The sequence below is a fragment of the Trematomus bernacchii genome, unplaced genomic scaffold, assembly GCF_902827165.1.
Source record: "Trematomus bernacchii unplaced genomic scaffold, fTreBer1.1, whole genome shotgun sequence".
Lineage (NCBI taxonomy): Eukaryota > Metazoa > Chordata > Actinopteri > Perciformes > Nototheniidae > Trematomus > Trematomus bernacchii.
This window is the reverse complement of record NW_022987569.1, coordinates 368435-387737: the sequence shown is the minus strand read 5'-3', so window position 1 is coordinate 387737 and position 19303 is coordinate 368435. Positions and strand designations below refer to the sequence as shown.

General features: G+C 44.6%; 1 protein-coding gene across 2 annotated transcripts; it reads right to left on the bottom strand.

Annotated features, from left to right (window-relative positions):
* Positions 1–233: 233 nt before the first annotated feature.
* On the bottom strand, positions 234–19059 carry LOC117479142 (E3 ubiquitin-protein ligase TRIM21-like). 2 transcript variants are annotated; one of them, XM_034126142.1, is made up of 3 exons: positions 18925–19059; positions 15797–15801; positions 234–2588 (listed from the first exon to the last, which is right to left on the bottom strand). In XM_034126142.1, the coding sequence occupies exon 3, from the start codon at positions 2582–2584 to the stop codon at positions 941–943; it is 1644 nt and encodes a 547-aa protein (XP_033982033.1). In that variant the 5' UTR covers positions 2585–2588; positions 15797–15801; positions 18925–19059; the 3' UTR covers positions 234–940. The 2 variants fall into 2 exon arrangements, with proteins under 2 accessions (XP_033982033.1, XP_033982032.1); XM_034126141.1 differs by lacking the exon at positions 15797–15801.
* Positions 19060–19303: the final 244 nt, after the last annotated feature.

Here is a 19303-nt window from a genome sequence, read left to right as displayed (position 1 = left end):
CCAGTTGATGGCCTTATTTCTAACAAACATATACAGCAATCTTAATATCTATGATCAGCTGATCCAAGAGGGTTTTAAATAGTTCATAAAGCTTCAGAAGAACCAAATCTATCAGACAAATGTAGTTAAGTAGAAATGGAAATAGTCAAGTACATTTTTTTAAGCTACTTTCCCTAAGTTGAGAACTCGTGAAAACTGTACTTTAGTAAGAACATTTAAAAAAACACACAAAATAACATTCTTTGTTCCTTTTTTTAATCCATTGAGGCTTTGTTCAAACTTTACAAGCAGTGTGCAGAGAGGTGGACGAAATACAATTAACATAACACAACAGACAGCTGAGATGTAACATTTAAATTTCCCTCCTTTGTGAAACCACTGCAGCCTAATGTTTAATGATCAGATATTGTTGATTCTCCAAGTAACTGTCAACACATTTTGTACCAATATACTATAATTCAATAATCAATCCTGAACGTCCCCCTTTAAAACACACCAGAGACCCATCATTATCCCCTCAATTGAAAATTATAAAAAATATATTTGAATATATACAGTATTTTACTGATGAAAAAGGAGTGCATTACTTCCACTAGTAATGTCTGCAAGTATGAAACACTTTTTGAACACACAATTCTGAGACAATAAATACTTTTTTTGTCCCCCTGACATATAAAGAAGTGGTAAAAGTTTATTTCTGAGTAAATAGTTTTCTGATCACTTCAAGTCATGACGGCAGGAAGTGCAATCCGTAGAATAAACTAGAGTACATTAGAACATACTCATCAGTATTTTATGTGTTTTTTTACGTCTCGTCAAGGTGAACCATATGTGATCAGATTCTGAAACATTAACAATGTGTACAATGTACTTCCCCAGTTGAATACATTTATTACATTTAGTGAGAGTGAATCTTTCTGACGAAAATCAAATGTTTATTCTACTCAGTGTGATTGACAGGAGAGATGATCAGAGGGCAAGAGTTTTTACCACCATAATTCAGACTGGGACTAAAGAATGGGTAGAGTTTCTCTTTGAAGCAGCAGCCAGTGAAGGAGTAGATCAGAGCTGCAGCATCAACATCATAAAAGGAGACCAGACCCTCCTCATAATCCACAAACACCCCCACCTTCTCAGGCTGAGACTTCAGAGAGAGACGGACTCGAGGGTCAGCACAAGCTTTGTACTCATTTTCATTCCTCAACCATATCATCCAGTTACCTTTCTGAGGAGACGCTGTGATGCTTCCCTTCCTGTTGATCGACTCTCTGGCCACTCCTAAATCCCACTCAGTCTTCCCTTTAACCTGAACCTCGTAATAAAATCTTCCTGAAGAGAAACTCTGCTTTGCTAAGACACAAGCACAAGAATCAAATCTCTCTGGATTCTTTGCGAGATTCTTCTTCACATCACCATGTTTAACTTTTTTTCCATCATCAGACAGGATGAGTCTGGGAAGTGCTGTATCAGGATCAAGAGTCACCTCCACCTCATACTGCTGGACCCTCTTCAGCTCCACCTCAAGCAGCTTCTTCATCTGTTTACTGAGCGTCTCCTCCAGCTGAGTCACAGCTCTCCTCACAGTCCCCTCATATGAAGGTGGACGGACCCTGACATCTGTCCAGTTCTTGGTGGGTGGAGCAGCGTTCAGGGACGTGAAGCTTTGGAGGAGGTGGAGCTGGTCTTCAGAGCGTGACAGCTGCTCCACCTCAGAGCTTCTCTTCTTCAGCTCAGAGATGTCCTGTTCCAGCTCTTTGATGAAGCCTTCAGCCTGTTCCTCTGTCTCTCTCTGCTTCTCTTTGATCGTGTCGATGAGCTCGGCCTGGCTTCTCTCAACAGACTCCTTCAGAGCGGTGAAGACCTGAACACCATCTGCTATCTCTCTGTCTGCTCCTTCCTTACTGAGCTCCACTGAGCGATTCATCTCCTGAATCTTCAGTCGTCTCTTCTGGATCATCTGCTGAATTTCAGCCTCTGTCTTCCCCAGCTCAGCCTTCTTTCCTTCATATCCTTCTTTCAGAGGAACGACATCATGTGTCTTGTGGTCTGAAACAGTGCAGAGCATGCAGACACACACCTGGTCGGTCTTACAGAACAGCTCCAGCAGTTTATCGTGCTTCACACACATCCTGCTTTCCAGGTTCTCCTCAGGGTCGATCAGCTGATGTTTCTTCAGGCCTGGCCTTGTCAGGTGAGGCTCCAGGTGAGTCTCACAGTAGGACTCCAGACACACCAGGCAGGACTTCAGGGCCTTCAGTCTGGTTCCAGTGCAGACGTCACAGGGAACTTCTCCTGGTTTGACAACTTGTTGCTCTGAGCTGCTGCTGCTGGCTTTCTGTTGAGCTGACTGTCTGAACTGAGCAGCCATCTCAGAGATGAAAGTGTTGACCAGCATTTCAGGCCTTGTGTGGAATAACTTTTTACAGTTAGGACACTGATAGGGGACTTTAGTATCCCAGTGTTGAGAGATGCAGGCTTTACAGAAGTTGTGTCCACATGGTGTGCTGACTGGATCAGTGAACACATCCAGACAGATGGAGCACAGAAACTGATCTTCAGTCAGCAGACAGCTGGCAGCAGACATGTCTCTCTGAGGACAAAACGTGTGAAAAAAACAAAAACTGTAATGTATATATGATTGAATCTCTTGTATCTGTTTGCTATAAGTCAAATCGATGGTGATACTGAACTCTGCTGATGTATCATGATTATGCGGAGGGTGAAAGATTGCTCAAATTTGCAGTACTGTTATGTTTATGCATGGCTTTTGTTGTTGTTGTGTTATTTCCTGTTTTGCTCCTTTTACCCCTCACTACTCTGTCTCTCCTTCTCTGCAGGGCTGGTGTGTGACAGGGGGCGTGGCTGGTATTCTCCTGGCTGCAGATGAGGCACACCAGAGGCCTGTACTACGAAGCCGGATTTTCCTAACCTGGATATGTTGGAGTTAGCCGGTTGGCCCAATCCAAAACATACGCGCTCTCGCTAAACTGTACTACGACGCTGGTTATCAAGTGGATCGCTCAAGCCAGCCGTGTCCTATCTAGTTAGGTGCACGTTCACATGGAAGGGGTGGTATTTGGAGCATTCGACCAATCTCAAACACGGACAAGCGTACTGACAGCGCAGCGTCATACTTCCTGAATGAAAAGTGAACTTTAATATTAGTCAAATATGAAGAAGTTAAACTTTAAACATCCATGACTTAAACACTTTATCCAGGATAAAAGCCACATAGCTGCACCTGCAAGGTGAATGCAGCTGGTAAAAGAAAAAGTGTTTGAATGCGTACATTAACAGGTTTATGAAATCACTGCCCCGTCCAAGACACGAGTGGATCTGACTTTAATTAGGAGAATTTGACTCGAGTGTTTCGTCAACTTAATGTGTTGCTTAAAATAATACTTCTGCATACAGTATGTGACACTGTGAGTGTTGCACGGCCAGATACGGCTCAAGAAGCTGACTCAAATAAGGAAATATATGATACATTATGATGTGATATGATATGAATGATAATGGGACACATCGACGTCTGCACTCACAGTGCCGCGGACTGTACTTAATGTTACTCTGATCCGGTTACTTATGTTGTGGCAGATATTTAAGTAAGCTTTCTTAACGCTAATGTTATAATAGTCAGATTGCTCTGAAGATGGGAGGGGATATTCTATTAATTTTCACGTTCACACAGTCAGTTGATTTTTGCCGGCCGTTTCCTCTATACTGTAATATGAATTGATCGCTTTAAACTCCGCACACGGAGCTCTGATTGGTCAGCAGGCGGTGCTTTCACTGAGTTGATCTCTTAGCCTGCCACCTAACCTGCTCCGGAGCAGGTTAGCCGCTCAGCATAAGTTACCATGGAAATCTAGCCTGCTAAAAAGAGAACCAGCGTCGTAGGACCGGAAAGCCCGAGATTTCCCTGAAGTCAGCCGGCTAAGCGAAAATCCGGCTTCGTAGTACAGGCCTCTGTTCCCACTCAGATAATCACCTGCTCTTTAAGAGCCTGGCCCTCACCTCACTTCTCTGCCAGAGAATTAAATGCTGTTCAACAATCCAGAGTGCCTTTCTGCAGCCTTGAGTTTTGTTTTGTTTCTTTGCAGTTTTTGAGCTACTTTTCGAGTATAGCCTGGGACGTTTCCCTCTGCTTTGTTTTTGGACCTTTCTGCAGCCAGCCAGCTCCCTGTTTTCAGTACCTGCCTTGGCCTATTATTTATTAAACACCTTGAGCTTAACTTGTGTCTGTCTCTGCTTTGGGGTCCAAGAATCCATACGTCACAGAATTCTCTGGCCCAAATGGACCCCGCAGAGAATGAGAGACTCAGGGAAGCGCTTGCTGCCCAAGGTGTAATTATAGGACATCATTAGGGATGTCCCGATCACCTTTTTTTGCTCCCGATCCGATTCCGATCATTTGATTTTGACAATCTGCCGATACCGATTTTTCCCGATCCGATCTTTATGCAATGCATTAAGAGGAAAAAAAAGGTAACAGATAACGGCTGGTCATCCAACGCGATGAATTCAGCTATCTTGGCTGTTATTTTTTTGGCCTTTTCACTGTTCTGGGGTAGTTTCTCTTTCCTTTTAAAAGTCTCTGAAAGTGTCGGTTGTTTCAGTGCCGTTACCTGAGTGGCCGCTGTGTACTCGTCGTGTTGTTGTTGGTGGTGTTTGTATTAGATTGGTCATGTTGAACGTAGCTCTGTTCTTTCCACCACGCGGAACCTCCGCCTTGCAAACATTGCATCTGGCTGTTACACTGCCTTCGCTTTCAATTTTATAATACTTCCAAACTCCTGACATTTTCTCTGTCCCGACTCCCGAGTCACCAGCTGAACGTAGCCTCTTGTTAGCTTACTGCTACTATTAGACACTGCGCCCACTCTGTTGCCAGATTTGAGAGAAATAAGCAACCAGGTCTATGAAAACAAGCCCAAAAGAAGCAACACATACATGATGTTGTGTAATTTTAACCCAAAACTAAGGCCTCAGGATGACTTTAAGACGTGAACATGGTCATTTTTGTTTTGTAACATTAAATAAAATGTATAAAAATATTTTATAAAAAAAAAAAAAAAAAAAAAAAAAAAAAATTCCGATCCCCGATTTTTTTCTCCCGATCCCCGATCACGTGAAAATCACGTGATCGGCTCCGATCCCCGATCACGTGATCGGATCGGGACATCCCTAGGCATCATGACAGAGCCCTGCAGAAGGTAATGGAAGCGATTCAGGAATTAACCTCCGGTGTGACCAACCTCGGAGGCCGTATGGATCAGGTCGCAGCACATCTCTCCACGCGCCCGCTGACTGCCAATGCTCAAGCTCCAGATCATGCTCCTCCACCTCAAGCTGATCCGGAACGACAGCCCTGCAATCCTCGTGAGCCCTTTATCCCCACTCCCGTCAGGTATTCAGGAGATTTAGGGTCTTGTAGTCAGTTCTTGCACCAATGTAGTCTTGTGTTTGAGCAACAACCATTCACTTATTCCACTGATAGATCTAGGGTTGCTTTTATTATGAGCCTACTGAGTGATAAAGCAGCAGCATGGGCCCTTGCCATATCTAACAGCAACTCGCCTATCAGTCAGTCTCTGCCGTCTTTTACTGCAGAGATGCGTAAGGTTTTTGATCATCCAGTGAGGGGGAAGGAGGCTGGTAAAAGACTCCTTTCACTCCACCAGGGTTCAGGCTCTGTTGCTAATTTTGCTATAGATTTCCGCATTCTGGCAGCTGAGAGCGGTTGGGATGACATGGCCTTGCTGGGAATTTTTTGTAAGGGGCTAAATGATGATTTAAAGGATGAACTAGCTGCCAGGGATGAAACTTCCTCCTTAGAGGAGTTGATTTCTTTAGCGACACGATTAGATAACCGCCTCCGCGAGAGGCGTAGGGAGAGATCAGGAAAGCATAGCTCCACCTCCCTTCCCCCTCAGTCCAAGTTTCCTAGACAGCCTGCGTTCCCTGGACCTTCTCTTCATCCTCCAGACTCCTGGCCTTCCAGTGCTTCGCCTGCTACCAAGGCCTCTCCCTTCCTCATGGAGGAGCCCATGCAGCTGGGAAGGATGACGCTTACCCAATCAGAACGTCAACGCCGTCTTCATCAGAGACTCTGCTTCTACTGTGGCCAGGCTGGTCACTTCCGCGCCGGTTGTCCTACTCAGCCAAAAGACCTGGCTCATCAGCAACAGGGGGAGTACTGATGAGCCATACCTCTATCAACTCAGCCTCCTCCAACCGCATGCCAGTCAAAGGTACTATTTCTTGGTCTCAGGCCTCTTTTCCGCTTCAGGTCTTGATAGATTCTGGTGCGGATGACAATTTCATTGACTCTGACTTTGTGATGCAGTCTAAGCTCCCCTTTGAGCTTCTTCCTGAACCTAAAGATGTGTTTGCCTTAGACGGGAGACTCCTAGCCCAAGTCACCCACCGTACTTCTCCAGTTTCCCTCAAGCTCTCTGGTAACCATCACAAGATTATCTCCCTGTACCTTATCCCCTCACCCATGTCGCCACTTGTTTTAGGTTTTCCGTGGTTAAAGCTCCATAACCCTCACATAGATTGGGCCAACTCGTCTATCGTTAACTGGAGTATATTCTGTCACTCACATTGCTTACACTCTGCTGTACCCCCCACAGTTACTAGGGCACCAGATTCCCCCAAACCCATTGATCTCACCTCTGTACCCCCTGAATATCACAACGTCAAGGAGGTTTTCAGCAAGGACCACGCACTATCCTTGCCACCTCACCGGCCCTACGACTGTGCCATAGATTTGCTCCCTGGCACCCCCTTTCCATCTAGTAAACTGTACAATCTCTCCAGGCCAGAAAAGGAGGCCATGGAGAGTTACATCTCTGACTCACTCGCTGCTGGGCTCATTCGCTCCTCTTCATCTCCTGTGGACGCAGGTTTCTTTTTTGTGGACAAGAAGGATAAGACCCTACGCCCTTGCATAGACTACAGAGGTCTAAATGGGATCACAGTCAAGAACAAGTACCCCCTTCCACTCATTGACTCTGCTTTTGTCCCCCTCCATGAAGCCACAATCTTCACTAAGTTGGATCTTCGCAATGCATACCATTGCATACTTGGTGAGAATAAAGGAGGGGGATGAGTGGAAGACTGCATTCAATACTCCTCTGGGACATTTTGAGTATTTGGTAATGCCTTTTGGGTTAACGAATGCACCAGGTGTTTTCCAAGCTATGATTAATGATGTCTTGCGTGACATGTTAAACAGGTTTGTTTTTGTGTACCTTGATGACATCCTGATCTTCTCTCGCACTCCTCAGGAGCATGTCCAGCATGTAAGGCTGGTACTACAGAGACTTCTTGAGAACAGACTGTATGTTAAGGTTGAGAAGTGCGAGTTTCATGCCTCTTCTGTGAGTTTCCTGGGTTTTATCGTCGACAAAGGACAATTAAGGACTGACCCCGCCAAGGTCCAAGCAGTGACCGAGTGGCCCACTCCCTCTAACAGGAAGCAGTTGCAAAGGTTTCTGGGCTTTGCCAATTTTATAGGAGGTTTATTCGGGACTATAGTAGGGTAGCAGTACCTCTGACTAAACTAACCTCTGTCAAGTTGCCTTTTGTGTGGTCTCCTGCAGCTGAGGCAGCTTTCGTAAAACTGAAATGTATGTTTTCCACTGCTCCTGTTCTCTCTCATTCTGATCCAGGGGTCCAGTTTGTGGTGGAGGTGGATGCCTCTGATTCTGGAGTGGGGGCAGTATTATCCAAGCGTTCCCCCTCAGACCAGAAGCTCCACCCTTGTGTGTTCTTCTCTCGCTGGCTGACCCCTGCTGAGAGGAACTACGACGTTGGTAATCGGGAGTTGCTGGCAGTGGTTCTGGCCCTTCAAGAATGGAGGCACTGGCTGGAGGGAGCCACCCATCCTTTTGTAGTATGGACTGACCATAAGAATTTGTCTTACCTTCGCTCTGCACGCAGGCTCAACTCGCGCCAGGCTCAGTGGTCTCTCTTCCTGGGACGGTTCAACTTTACCTTGACCTACCGGCCTGGCTCCAGGAATGTGAAGGCCGACGCCTTGTCCCGGCAGTTCGCCCCCCCCAGTGGAGGATTCATCAGATGAAACAATTTTGCCATCTTCCTGTGTCGTGGGAGCTGCTAGATGGGAGATTGAAAGGGTGGTCCAGGAGGCCCAGGAGGACCATCCAGCGGCTCAGGATTGTCCACCAGACCGGCTGTTTGTTCTCCCCGATGCTAGATCTCCAGTGCTCTTGTGGGGACACGCGTCCAAAGTAGCCTGCCATCCAGGTTTTCTTCGGACCGTGGCCCTACTTCAACAACGCTTCTGGTGGCCCACTATGTCCGCAGACCAGTGGCGAAGCGTGTCTATCACAACTGGACCTTCTGTAGATACAAACGCCCCCCCCCCCCCCCCCCACGCACGGCGCAGCAGCCGCTCTTGTCAGATTTAAATGCACAACAACGCGTACTACACTCAAGACAGACATTAACGAACCATTCAACAAGTGTGTGGAAACAAAATGCAACCAGCTCAACGAGATGCATAACCAGCAAATAAAAATGAGTCTCACTCACCAATGGTCCTCACTTAAAGACGAAATCCATCCTCCTGTCCTTTTGGATGAATTTTTCGATCACCCGGTCATAAAGCTGATCACTGCTTTTCAGATCCAAAAGAAGTTGCCTTTCAATAGCCATGGAAGCTAATGCAGAGAGTCGGGATTGTCCTGTTCTGTTCCGTGCATATGTTTTTATCCGTTTGAGGGCAGAAAATGTCCTTTCCACAGATGCAGTGGTGACGGGGATCGTTACAACCAGACATATCAGTGCATATAGCTGATGCATGCTGTCACAAAGTTCTTTTCGTTGGAAAAAGAAAAGGAGGTCAGATGGGTTCTTTCCCTGAAAATCTGTCATACAATACATCACAGACAGTTCTGTTTTCAGTCGAGGCAAGTCAAAGTGCGGCCCGTAGCTCTCTGTGAGGCTTGCGAATGCAGTTTCAGGGAAGTTGCTGTTAAAGCTGGTGAACTGTTGAGGGTCCAGAAGAGAAAGGAATGACAGTTTTTCGTGATCTTTAAACCGATTTTGCACCTGATTTAAAATGTTCTCAAGAATGCCATTGTGCAGCTTCTTGTAGTGTGAGCGAGAATCTCCGTGGGCTCTCCGTCCAGTTGGCAGGCCGGTGTCCTGCACAGTCTCATCATATATTTGATCAAAACGATCCCTATGCCCTTCAATGCAAATGCAAAACTCTTCCACCCTTCTCAGACAAAACTGCATGTCAAATGACTTGTTCTGTAAGAGGTCGAAGAGCACATCTGCATGCGCAAATATCTCGTTAAAAGTTGAAAGGAAAAATCCAAATTCAAAGTTGCCCAGGTTTGATAGGTAGCCATCAGCACTGAGAATGGCAGCATCATCAAATTCCTCGTGGTGTTCAACTATGTAAGGCAAGGCAAGGCAAGGCAAGGCAAGGCAAGTTTATTTATATAGCACCTTTCAACACAAGGTAATTCAAAGTGCTTTACAAAAATGGAAGACATTTTAAAAATGGCATTTAAAATCATTCATTAAAAAGGAAAGATAATGAAATAAACATTAAAAGAAAAAATACATGGATAAAAGTTAAAAGTTACAGTGCAGTTTAAGATGTGAATAGTTCAATTAAAAGCAGCGGCAAAAAGAAAAGTCTTCAGCCTGGATTTAAAAGTAGTAAATGTAGTCAAACAGATCCTTAAGAGCATCCTTCTTTTCAAAGACAGTGCACACCAATCTTGATGCAAAATTCCACCTGGTTGGTGCCACTCGTGGCAGTCGCTTCTGGCATATTTCATCAAGCAGCTGCGTTCGTTTTGGCGATCTTGAAAAGAACGCAGCCAGGCCAGAAAGGTGTGAGAAGAAAATTCTGCATTCTTTCATTTTAACTACACCTTGAGATAAAACCAAATTAAGGGCATGTGCATAACAGTGTATGAAAAGTGCCTGTGGGATCTTTTCCTTGACCTTGGCTTGGACTCCGTTCAGCCCCGATGCCATAACGGCAGCACCGTCATAGCACTGGGCTACAAGTTTGTCCATGCATCCATGTTCCTCCAAGAAACCGAGGGCCATGGCTGCTACATCCTCTGCCCGTTTCTTCCCTGTCACATCCTCAAATTTGACGAACCTCTCTTTTACGCCACTGTCTGTTACAAACCGAAGAACAAACGATAACTGTGCAGCATTGCTGACATCTGTTGTTTCATCCAGCATTAAAGCTACGAAGGGTGCTTTACTTATTTCTTCTTTGATGGTCTCACCCATCACTTCGGCCACAGCACTTATCAAGTCGTTCTGTATTTGACTCGAGGTTCCAATGAACACCTTAGAAGTGGACAAATGGTAGTGCAAGTCTGGATCATATTCTGCTATGAATGTAAGCAGCTCCAGGTAATTACCTCGATTGGCTGATTCTCTGCTCTCATCATGGCCCCTGAAAGCTAACTCCTGTTTCCCAAGGAAAATCACACAGTGGATCAGACGTTTCAAAATCTCCCGATTTTTGTTCACCTTTTCGTTGTGAATGATCGTTTCTCTACGTCTCTGTTCGTCCAGCTGTAGATCAATCCTTGTGTCTCCAAAAGTCTTCATGGTGACCGTTGCCTTAAGATGCCCTGCTGTGTTTTGGTGTTTTTGTGCAGCCTTGGTTAAACAGCTCAGATTATCGTAGCCTTTCCAATTCCATGCCCCCTTTTCGGTCCCAAAAAGCAAGCACTCCCAGCAGTAGAGCCTTTTGTGACTAACTGAGCCCGTAAGCCACGGGTATCTTTCCCAGTTGCTAGTCTGGAAATGGCGAACATAGCCTGCTTTAGCAACTTGATTCAGCTCCAGATTTTCAGGCATTGGGCGCCCTTTTTTTACAATGTCCGTCTTTTCAGTGAATTGTCGTCTTGAAAAAGGAACCGACAATAATTCCGCAACAACATCTTCTTCACCTGTTGCCATGTCAACGTTAAAACGCATAAAACGGAAAATGAATTGTTACCATCTATATCCTGTGTCTCGCACCTGTCAGAACTAACGGGCCTTCTAGCATACCCTGCACCGTGGGAAACTCCGAAAGAATACGCCCATTTGCTACAAATCAATATATGATTGGTTGATCAAACTGTCAATCAGAGTGTTCGCTCTCATTCAGTGCAACGACCAGGGCCTTCTATCAAGGATACAGAATACCCACAGACGCAGAAACAGATCTGATTGGTTGCATTTATTTTTTTAAATGCGTAGTGCAAGGTCCGAGAAGGACAAACAAATCAACGTAACACTGTTTATTACAGATCAACAACACAGATACGATTCTCATTTATAAAATGTATTTACATTTTATTAAATTGTATTTATATAATTAAATCGATAAATGTCTTTTTTTTATCTGAGTTATCAGGGTATTCTCTGAATACCTTGAAGGCCCTGACGGTTCGCCACTGCCGCAGACACAACGGAGTATGTCTCAGCCTGTTCCGTCTGTGCCCGCAGCAAAGCTTCACATCAGGCCCCCGCTGGTCTTCTTCGCCCCCTTCCCATTCCCCACCGGCCCTGGTCCCACATTGCGGTGGATTTTGTGATTGGTCTCCCACCATCAGACGGTAACGACACTATTCTGACCATCGTTGACCGTTTTTCTAAGGCTGTGCACTTTGTCCCCCTGCCTAAACTACCTTCTGCCCTTAAGACTGCCACTCTTCTCACCCAGCATGTTTTTAGGCTGCATGGTATCCCTCAGGATATTGTATCAGACAGGGTCCGCAGTTTTCCTCCCAAGTATGGAGGGCTTTTTGCCAGGCATTGGGGGCGTCGGCCAGCTTGTCCTCTGGGTACCATCCCCAGACCAATGGCCAGACGGAGCGGGCAAATCAGGACCTGGGAGCGGCTCTTCGTTGTGTTGCCTCTCGAAACCCGGCCTCATGGTCTTTTCATCTACCGTGGGTTGAGTACGCCCACAACTCCTTGGTATGCTCTGCCACAGGTATGTCACCTTTTATGGCTTCTAACGGCTTCCAACCCCCCCTTTTTCCGGTTCAAGAGAGAGAGGTGGCGGTTCCCTCGGTGCAGGGGCATCTCCGGCGAGCCCGCAGAGTCTGGCGTGAAGCCCGGGCAGCTCTCACCCGCACCTCCGCCCGGAACCAGAGGCTGGCGGACCGTCACCGCCGACCAGCTCCTGATTACCAACCGGGCCAGAAGGTTTGGCTTTTCTCCCGTGACCTCCCTCTACAAACTGAGTCTCGGAAACTCACTCCCAGGTACATTGGACCTTATGAGATTGAACGTGTCATCAATCCTAGTGTGGTTAGGCTCAAGTTGCCTCTTGCCTTGAAGGTGCACCCAACTTTTCATGTGTCACTCCTCAAAAGAGTTTCCTGCAGTCCTCTTTGCCCTCCGACCGAACCCCCTCCACTCCCCCGGCTCATCGACAACCACCCGGCCTTCACTGTACGGCGGTTGCTGAACGTTCGAAGGCGGGGCCGTGGCTACCAGAGGAGCGACAATGGGTTTCTCGCTCGCTCATTTTGGACCCTGATCTCTTCAGAGACTTTTATGCCCGGTACCCGGATAAGCCTGGTAGGCCGCCAGGAGGCGTCCTTTGAGGGAGGGGTACTGTTATGTTTATGCATGGGTTTTGTTGTTGTTGTGTTATTTCCTGTTTTGCTCCTTTAACCCATCACTACTCTGTCTCTCCTTCTCTGCAGGGCTGGTGTGTGACAGGGGGCGTGGCTGGTATTCTCCTGGCTGCAGATGAGGCACACCTGTTCCCACTCAGATAATCACCTGCTCTTTAAGAGCCTGGCCCTCACCTCACTTCTCTGCCAGAGAATTAAATGCTGTTCAACGATCCAGAGTGCCTTTCTGCAGCCTTGAGTTTTGTTTTGTTTATTTGCAGTTTTTGAGCTACTTTTCGAGTATAGCCTCGGACGTTTCCCTGTGCTTTGTTTTTGGACCTTTCTGCAGCCAGCCAGCTCCCTGTTTTCAGTACCTGCCTTGGCCTATTATTTATTGAACACCTTGAGCTTAACTTGTGTCTGTCTCTGCTTTGGGGTCCAAGAATCCATACGTCACAAGTACACTGTTATTGTTAAATGTTAAAAGAATCTCTCTGTTTGTTAACAGGAGACTGTACTGTTATCTTTCTTACAGTGCAGACGCTTTTCTGCTTGCTCTTGCCTCTGCTTACTTTTTATGCTGATTTTCCTATTCTTATTCTCTGAAAACTTCGAGCAGCGGCTCCTGGACATTAACTTATCACTGGGACAGTTATTCATCGTAAATAGACGGAGGGTTTCAGCCATATTTCAACATTTTTACGACGACCTCAGTCTTACAGTAGCGTGGCCTAGCAACAGCTAAAGCCTGGTAGGCTACTGCATGCTATTTAGCTTAAGCTAGTTGGTAGCAAAATGCCTCCGTTCTCTACAGATGACTTCCACAAACTTCAACAGAAGATGGCTGTGTTGGAAATGAAAATGCAACGGTTGGAAGTTAACGTGGAAGTGAATGGACTATGTTGTGGGAATAACACCACTTTACCAGTGTTGCAAGATAATGGAAAAGGGTATGCTAACTCACAGCTAGTTAGCAGCTACAAGGTTTCCAAGGAACAGGAGGGCTGTGTACTGGGTAATAAATCTACAAGTGGTAGTCCTCCCTGGAACTCTCTGGGTGCAAAGCCTAAGAGTAAATCATTTCCATGGGATTTGGGAGGACGAATAACAGGCAGAGCCCAGCGCTCTGAAATCTGTGATGCGACCGGCTGGCCTGCATTGTTATCACCCAGGAAGAGTGCCTCTTCAACCCCTATTCATACTAGGAAACAGCCGTGGACAGCTGCTAAAGGGAGAACTACAAACAATCCTCCTAAACCACCAAGTGTGCCAATCCAGAACAGATACGCTCCGCTGACCGAGAACCGGAGATCTCTTTCTGATGACCTGGATAACCCGTCCTCTTCACACAGCAGGGTAAGGACCAATAGCTACTCCAAAAGTAAAAGGCTAGAGGGAAAGCTAACGGCTGGGCCTGAAACTCTGATTGTGGGTGATTCTGCTGTAAGAGATGTAAAAGGTCTGTGTAGTAAGAACAACACCAAAGTACTCTGTTTTCCCAAGGATATGGTCTCCGACTTGGCTGAGAAGATCCTGCATATTGGGGCTGAACATCCGACTGTGAAGAATGTGGTACTACATATTGGAACAAATGATGTTGTGAAACAACAGTCAGAAGCGCTGAAAGAAGACTTTAAATGTCTGTTGGAAACTGTCAGCTCTCTAAATGCGGAGGTGTTGATCAGTGGCCCTCTACCGCCAGTCAGAAGAGGAGTGGAGAGATTCAGCAGACTGTTTGCATTGAACATGTGGCTTTCAGCTGCCTGCACTGACCATTCTGTCCATTTTATTGACAATTTTAACTTTTTCTGGGATCGCAGACATCTTTTTAAGGCAGATGGAGTTTGCCTGAACAAGTCAGGAGTGAAATTGTTTATCTCTAACATATTCAACTGCCTGCGTCAGCAATCTGTTCCCTCTGCCAAGGACAAGCGGCAAGAGGAATCAAAACAGGAGAAAGACACAACACATTGCGCAGAAAACCCTGAAGAAGTATCACTGCACCCGCCTGAGGAATGTTCTGATTATGGGAGACCTATGACACAAATGGAGGAGTCTCCACTGCCCGTCACCCCCCCCTGTCAACGCCTTGGAAGATACTCTTCATTCATCTCCCAGCTCTCTCTACTCTCCGCTCACCCTTTCACCCTCGCCCTCCCCCCTGGAGTTCGATGACCGCATGAAGGCGAGATGCAGGGTTGGCAGCATGTCCTTTACCCCCGCCCCTCAACGACGCCCACCAAAATCACCGAAGCAGAGACGCGCACCATCTCCCCCGTCTTCATCACTGTGCCTATGTCAACCACCTCCCATCCCTTCAAGAAAGCATCTGCAGTCTCCGAAGCCTGATAAGGATGTGTGTGTACAAAACGCAACAAACTTTTACTGATATGTGCTGGGTCCAGGCTCAAGGGCATATGGCACTCTCAACTCTTTCCAGCACATGCCGGGGCCCTGCCTGCCAGTAGCTTTGCCGATATCTGTGTTGATAGGTAATAGATTAAGAGCGGTAAATCAGCTTAGAAACAGGAAGTGCTCAAACGTTTGTGTGAGGTTATCAAATTTAGCAGTGATTCCATGTCAGCCACAGCTTGTCACAATTTTTTTTACTGATAGTGTATTTAACAAACTTAAACTAGCTTTATTAAATGTCAGGTCTTTGGCAGGAAAAACATTTTTAATCAATGATTTTATCACTGAGCACAATCTCGATTTTATGTTTTTAACGGAAACTTGGATTGAACAAAATAACAGTGCAGCTGTTCTTATCGAATCAACCCCTCCCAACTTTAGTTTTATGAGTCAGGAAAGAATGCATAAGAAAGGGGGTGGAGTTGCTATTTTGTTCAATGATTCCATTCAATGCAGGAAGACATCTTATGGGGACTTTGCTTCTTTTGAATATGTGGCCCTTCAGCTGAAATGCTCCTCTCGAGCTCTGTTCCTAAATATCTATAGACCACCCAAATACTGTGCAAGCTTTTTTGATGATTTTACTGAACTGCTGTCTATAGTGTGTATTGACTTTGACCGTTTAGTCATTGTTGGTGATTTTAACATCCATGTTGACAACCCCCAGGACAGAGGGGCTAAAGAACTGTTTTGTGTTCTTGATAACTATGGACTGACTCAGCATGTGGCGGAGCCCACGCACAATAAGGGGCACACTCTGGACTTAATTATCTCAAAGGGTCTGAATATCTCAAAGGTTGTGGTGACTGATGTTGCACTCTCTGATCATTCCTGTGTTTTCTTTGAGAGCTCTATTTCTGTTCACAAAAATGTTCAGAAAGAGGTAACCACAAAGCGATATTTAACTGAAAATACTAGGGAAATGTTTACTCATAATTTCTCATCCACACTTGCCCCTGCTAACATCTCAGTAAATGAGCTAGTAGATCATTTTAATTCAAAAATTAAAAATGTTATAGATACCATTGCTCCAACTAAGGTAAAGGAAGTGATTAGCAAGAAAATATCTCCATGGAGAAAGGCCATGACCGTGAGAACAGAAAAAAGAGAGTGTCGAAAAGCTGAACGTAGGTGGCGAAAAACAAATCTCCAGGTTCACTTTGAAATCTATAAAGAGAGACTTGGCCTTTATAATTTGGAATTGAAAAACGCACGACAGTCTTTCTTCTCTGACATCATTACCAAAAACAAAAACAACGCACGTGCCTTGTTTGCTACCGTCGACAGACTAACTAACCCCCCAGTGTCAGTAGCCTCTGAATTTTTATCCACCAGGGCGTGCAATGATTTTGCCTCCTTCTTCACTGACAAAATTCAGAAAATTAGACAAGCAGTCAGTGCCTCTACATCAGGTACAGCAAATGTTTTGTCCCTATGTCCACCTAATATCAATTCAAACACCATGACACAATTCCATCAGATTAATGGTAAAAACTTAGAGGACATTATTCAACTTCTGAAATCCTCCTCCTGCTGCCTTGATATTATTCCAACAGGATTTTTCAAAGATGTTTTTCCTTGCATGGCCTCAGATCTACTTCATATAGTAAACACATCTCTTCACTCAGGTATTTTTCCAGAGGCCCTGAAAACTGCAGTCATTAAACCGCTCTTAAAAAAGAATAATCTAGATGCCTCAGTAATGAACAATTACAGGCCAATATCAAACCTGCCATTTCTAGGTAAAATCATTGAAAAAGTAGTATTTCAACAGTTGAGTAACTTCTTGCATTTAAATAACTGTTTGGATGTGTTCCAGTCAGGATTTCGTCCAAACCACAGCACTGAGACTGCTCTTGTAAAGGTCTTCAATGACATCCACTTAAACACAGACAGTGGCAGAACTTCAGTGTTAGTATTATTAGATCTCAGTGCTGCATTTGACACTGTTGACCACAACATATTACTAGACCGACTAGAAAACTGGGTGGGACTTTCGGCAACAGTTCTAAATTGGTTTGAGTCCTACTTAAAGGACAGAAAAAAACTTTATTTCTATAGGTAAATACACATCTGAGTTGACAAATATGACATGTGGGGTACCTCAAGGCTCCATCTTGGGGCCTCTTCTCTTTAACATCTACATGCTACCACTGGCTCAGATAATGAAAAACAACAAAATAAGTTACCATAGCTATGCGGATGACACACAAATTTACGTAACAATTTCACCAGGAGATTATGCTCCAATTCAAACACTGAGTAAGTGCATTGAACAAATCAATGACTGGATGTGTCAGAACTTTCTCCAATTAAACAAAGATAAAACTGAGGTAATGGTTTTTGGAGCCAAGGCAGAACGTATAAAAGTTAGCGCTGAGCTTCAGTCTGCAATGTTCAAAACAACAGATAAAGCCAGAAATCTAGGTGTAGTCATGGACTCTGACCTGAGTTTCAACAGTCACATTAAAACAGTTACTAAATCAGCCTACTATCACCTAAAGAACATATCTAGGATTAAAGGACTAATGTCACAGCAGGATTTGGAAAAACTTGTCCATGCTTTTATCTTCAGTAGACTCGACTACTGCAATGGTGTCTTTACAGGCCTCACTAAAAAATCTATTAGAAAGCTGCAGCTAATTCAGAACGCCGCTGCTCGAGTCCTCACTAACACTAAGAAAGTGGATCACATCACTCCTGTTCTGAAGTCTTTACACTGGCTTCCTGTGTGTCAAAGAATAGATTTCAAAATATTGTTGCTGGTTTATAAAGCTTTGAATGGTTTAGGCCCAAAATACATGTCTGACCTACTGCTAAATTATGAACCATCCAGAACCCTCAGGTCTTCAGGGACTGGTCAGCTTTCTGTCCCCAGAGTCAGAACTAAACATGGTAAAGCAGCATTCAGTTATTATGCTCCGAATATCTGGAACAAACTCCCAGAAACCTGCAGGTCCGCTGCAACTCTTACTACTTTTAAATCCAGGCTGAAGACTTTTCTTTTTGCCGCTGCTTTTAATTGAACTATTCACATCTTAAACTGCACTGTAACTTTTAACTTGTATCCATGTATTTTTTCTTTTAATGTTTATTTTATTATCTTTCCTTTTTAATGACTGATTTTAAATGCCATTTTTAAAATGTCTTCCATTTTTGTAAAGCACTTTGAATTACCTTGTGTTGAAAGGTGCTATATAAATAAACTTGCCTTGCCTTGCCTTGCCTTGCCTTAATATTATAAATACATCTCAAAAATCATAGCAGCATTCAGTTTAAACTCTAAGAAACACAATGTGTAAGTTCTGATAGTGTTGGGGGATTTTGCCATTGTTGAACAGAGGAGTGAAACCTCCTGCTGAGCATCACTGAAGTTAATACTAGTAAAAAACAGTAAACGTTATCAGCTTCAAAAGGCAGACAGCAGTTACCACAGAAACAGGTTCAAAGCTCAAGGCTACTTACCACAGTGTGTACAAATAATATGAGATCAAATATCTAATTGTCATGCCTTTTTATAAGCAACACTTGTAACATAACACCAGATCCCTTGCTTTGGAGAGTCCAGAACACATCTAATATTTAGATTCTACTTTGTTTAATAGAGTCAATTATAAAGATGTTTTCAAATACAGGAAATATGAAAATTAGCATTAGCTAATGCTAGCTTGGACTGTATGCTCTCTAACCTAACTTACCCAGAGTTTACATTGTATTGTTGGCTGTTGCTAATGTAAATGTTGAGGTTTTTATCTTAACTGACACATTTATATAGTATAATATTCTTTATATGGTCAAATGGATGTAATAGAGTCAGATTCTGATTTTAATCCAACTTTGACTAAATATTTAGTAAGTGATGTGTCTGTAGTGTACTCACCAGTGTTTGCAGAGTCCTGCTGTGTTGTTGAGAAAAAGCTTCTGGATTCAGTTGAGTGTTTCTTCAGAGAAACAGAGACTTGTCTCGGCTGCTGCTCTGCTGTCGCTCAGACAAACTTCAACTTTGATTTCTGGGAAATTGAAACTCTTCTCTTACAGTGTGGTTCAACCTGTCAGTGGCAGTTTGCCAAGAGGGAGTGGAGTAGAGATGGGCGAGTCCTGATTCATCCGGATCATTAACCCGGATCCTAGAAATGAGCTGGTCATGACGAGTCTCCCCTCTCCATTAACCCGAGTCCTTTGAGTCCCACTTTTGGTGTGACGTACAAATTAAAACTATAAATTGCGTCTCTCGCTACTCTCTTTATAACATGTAAAAT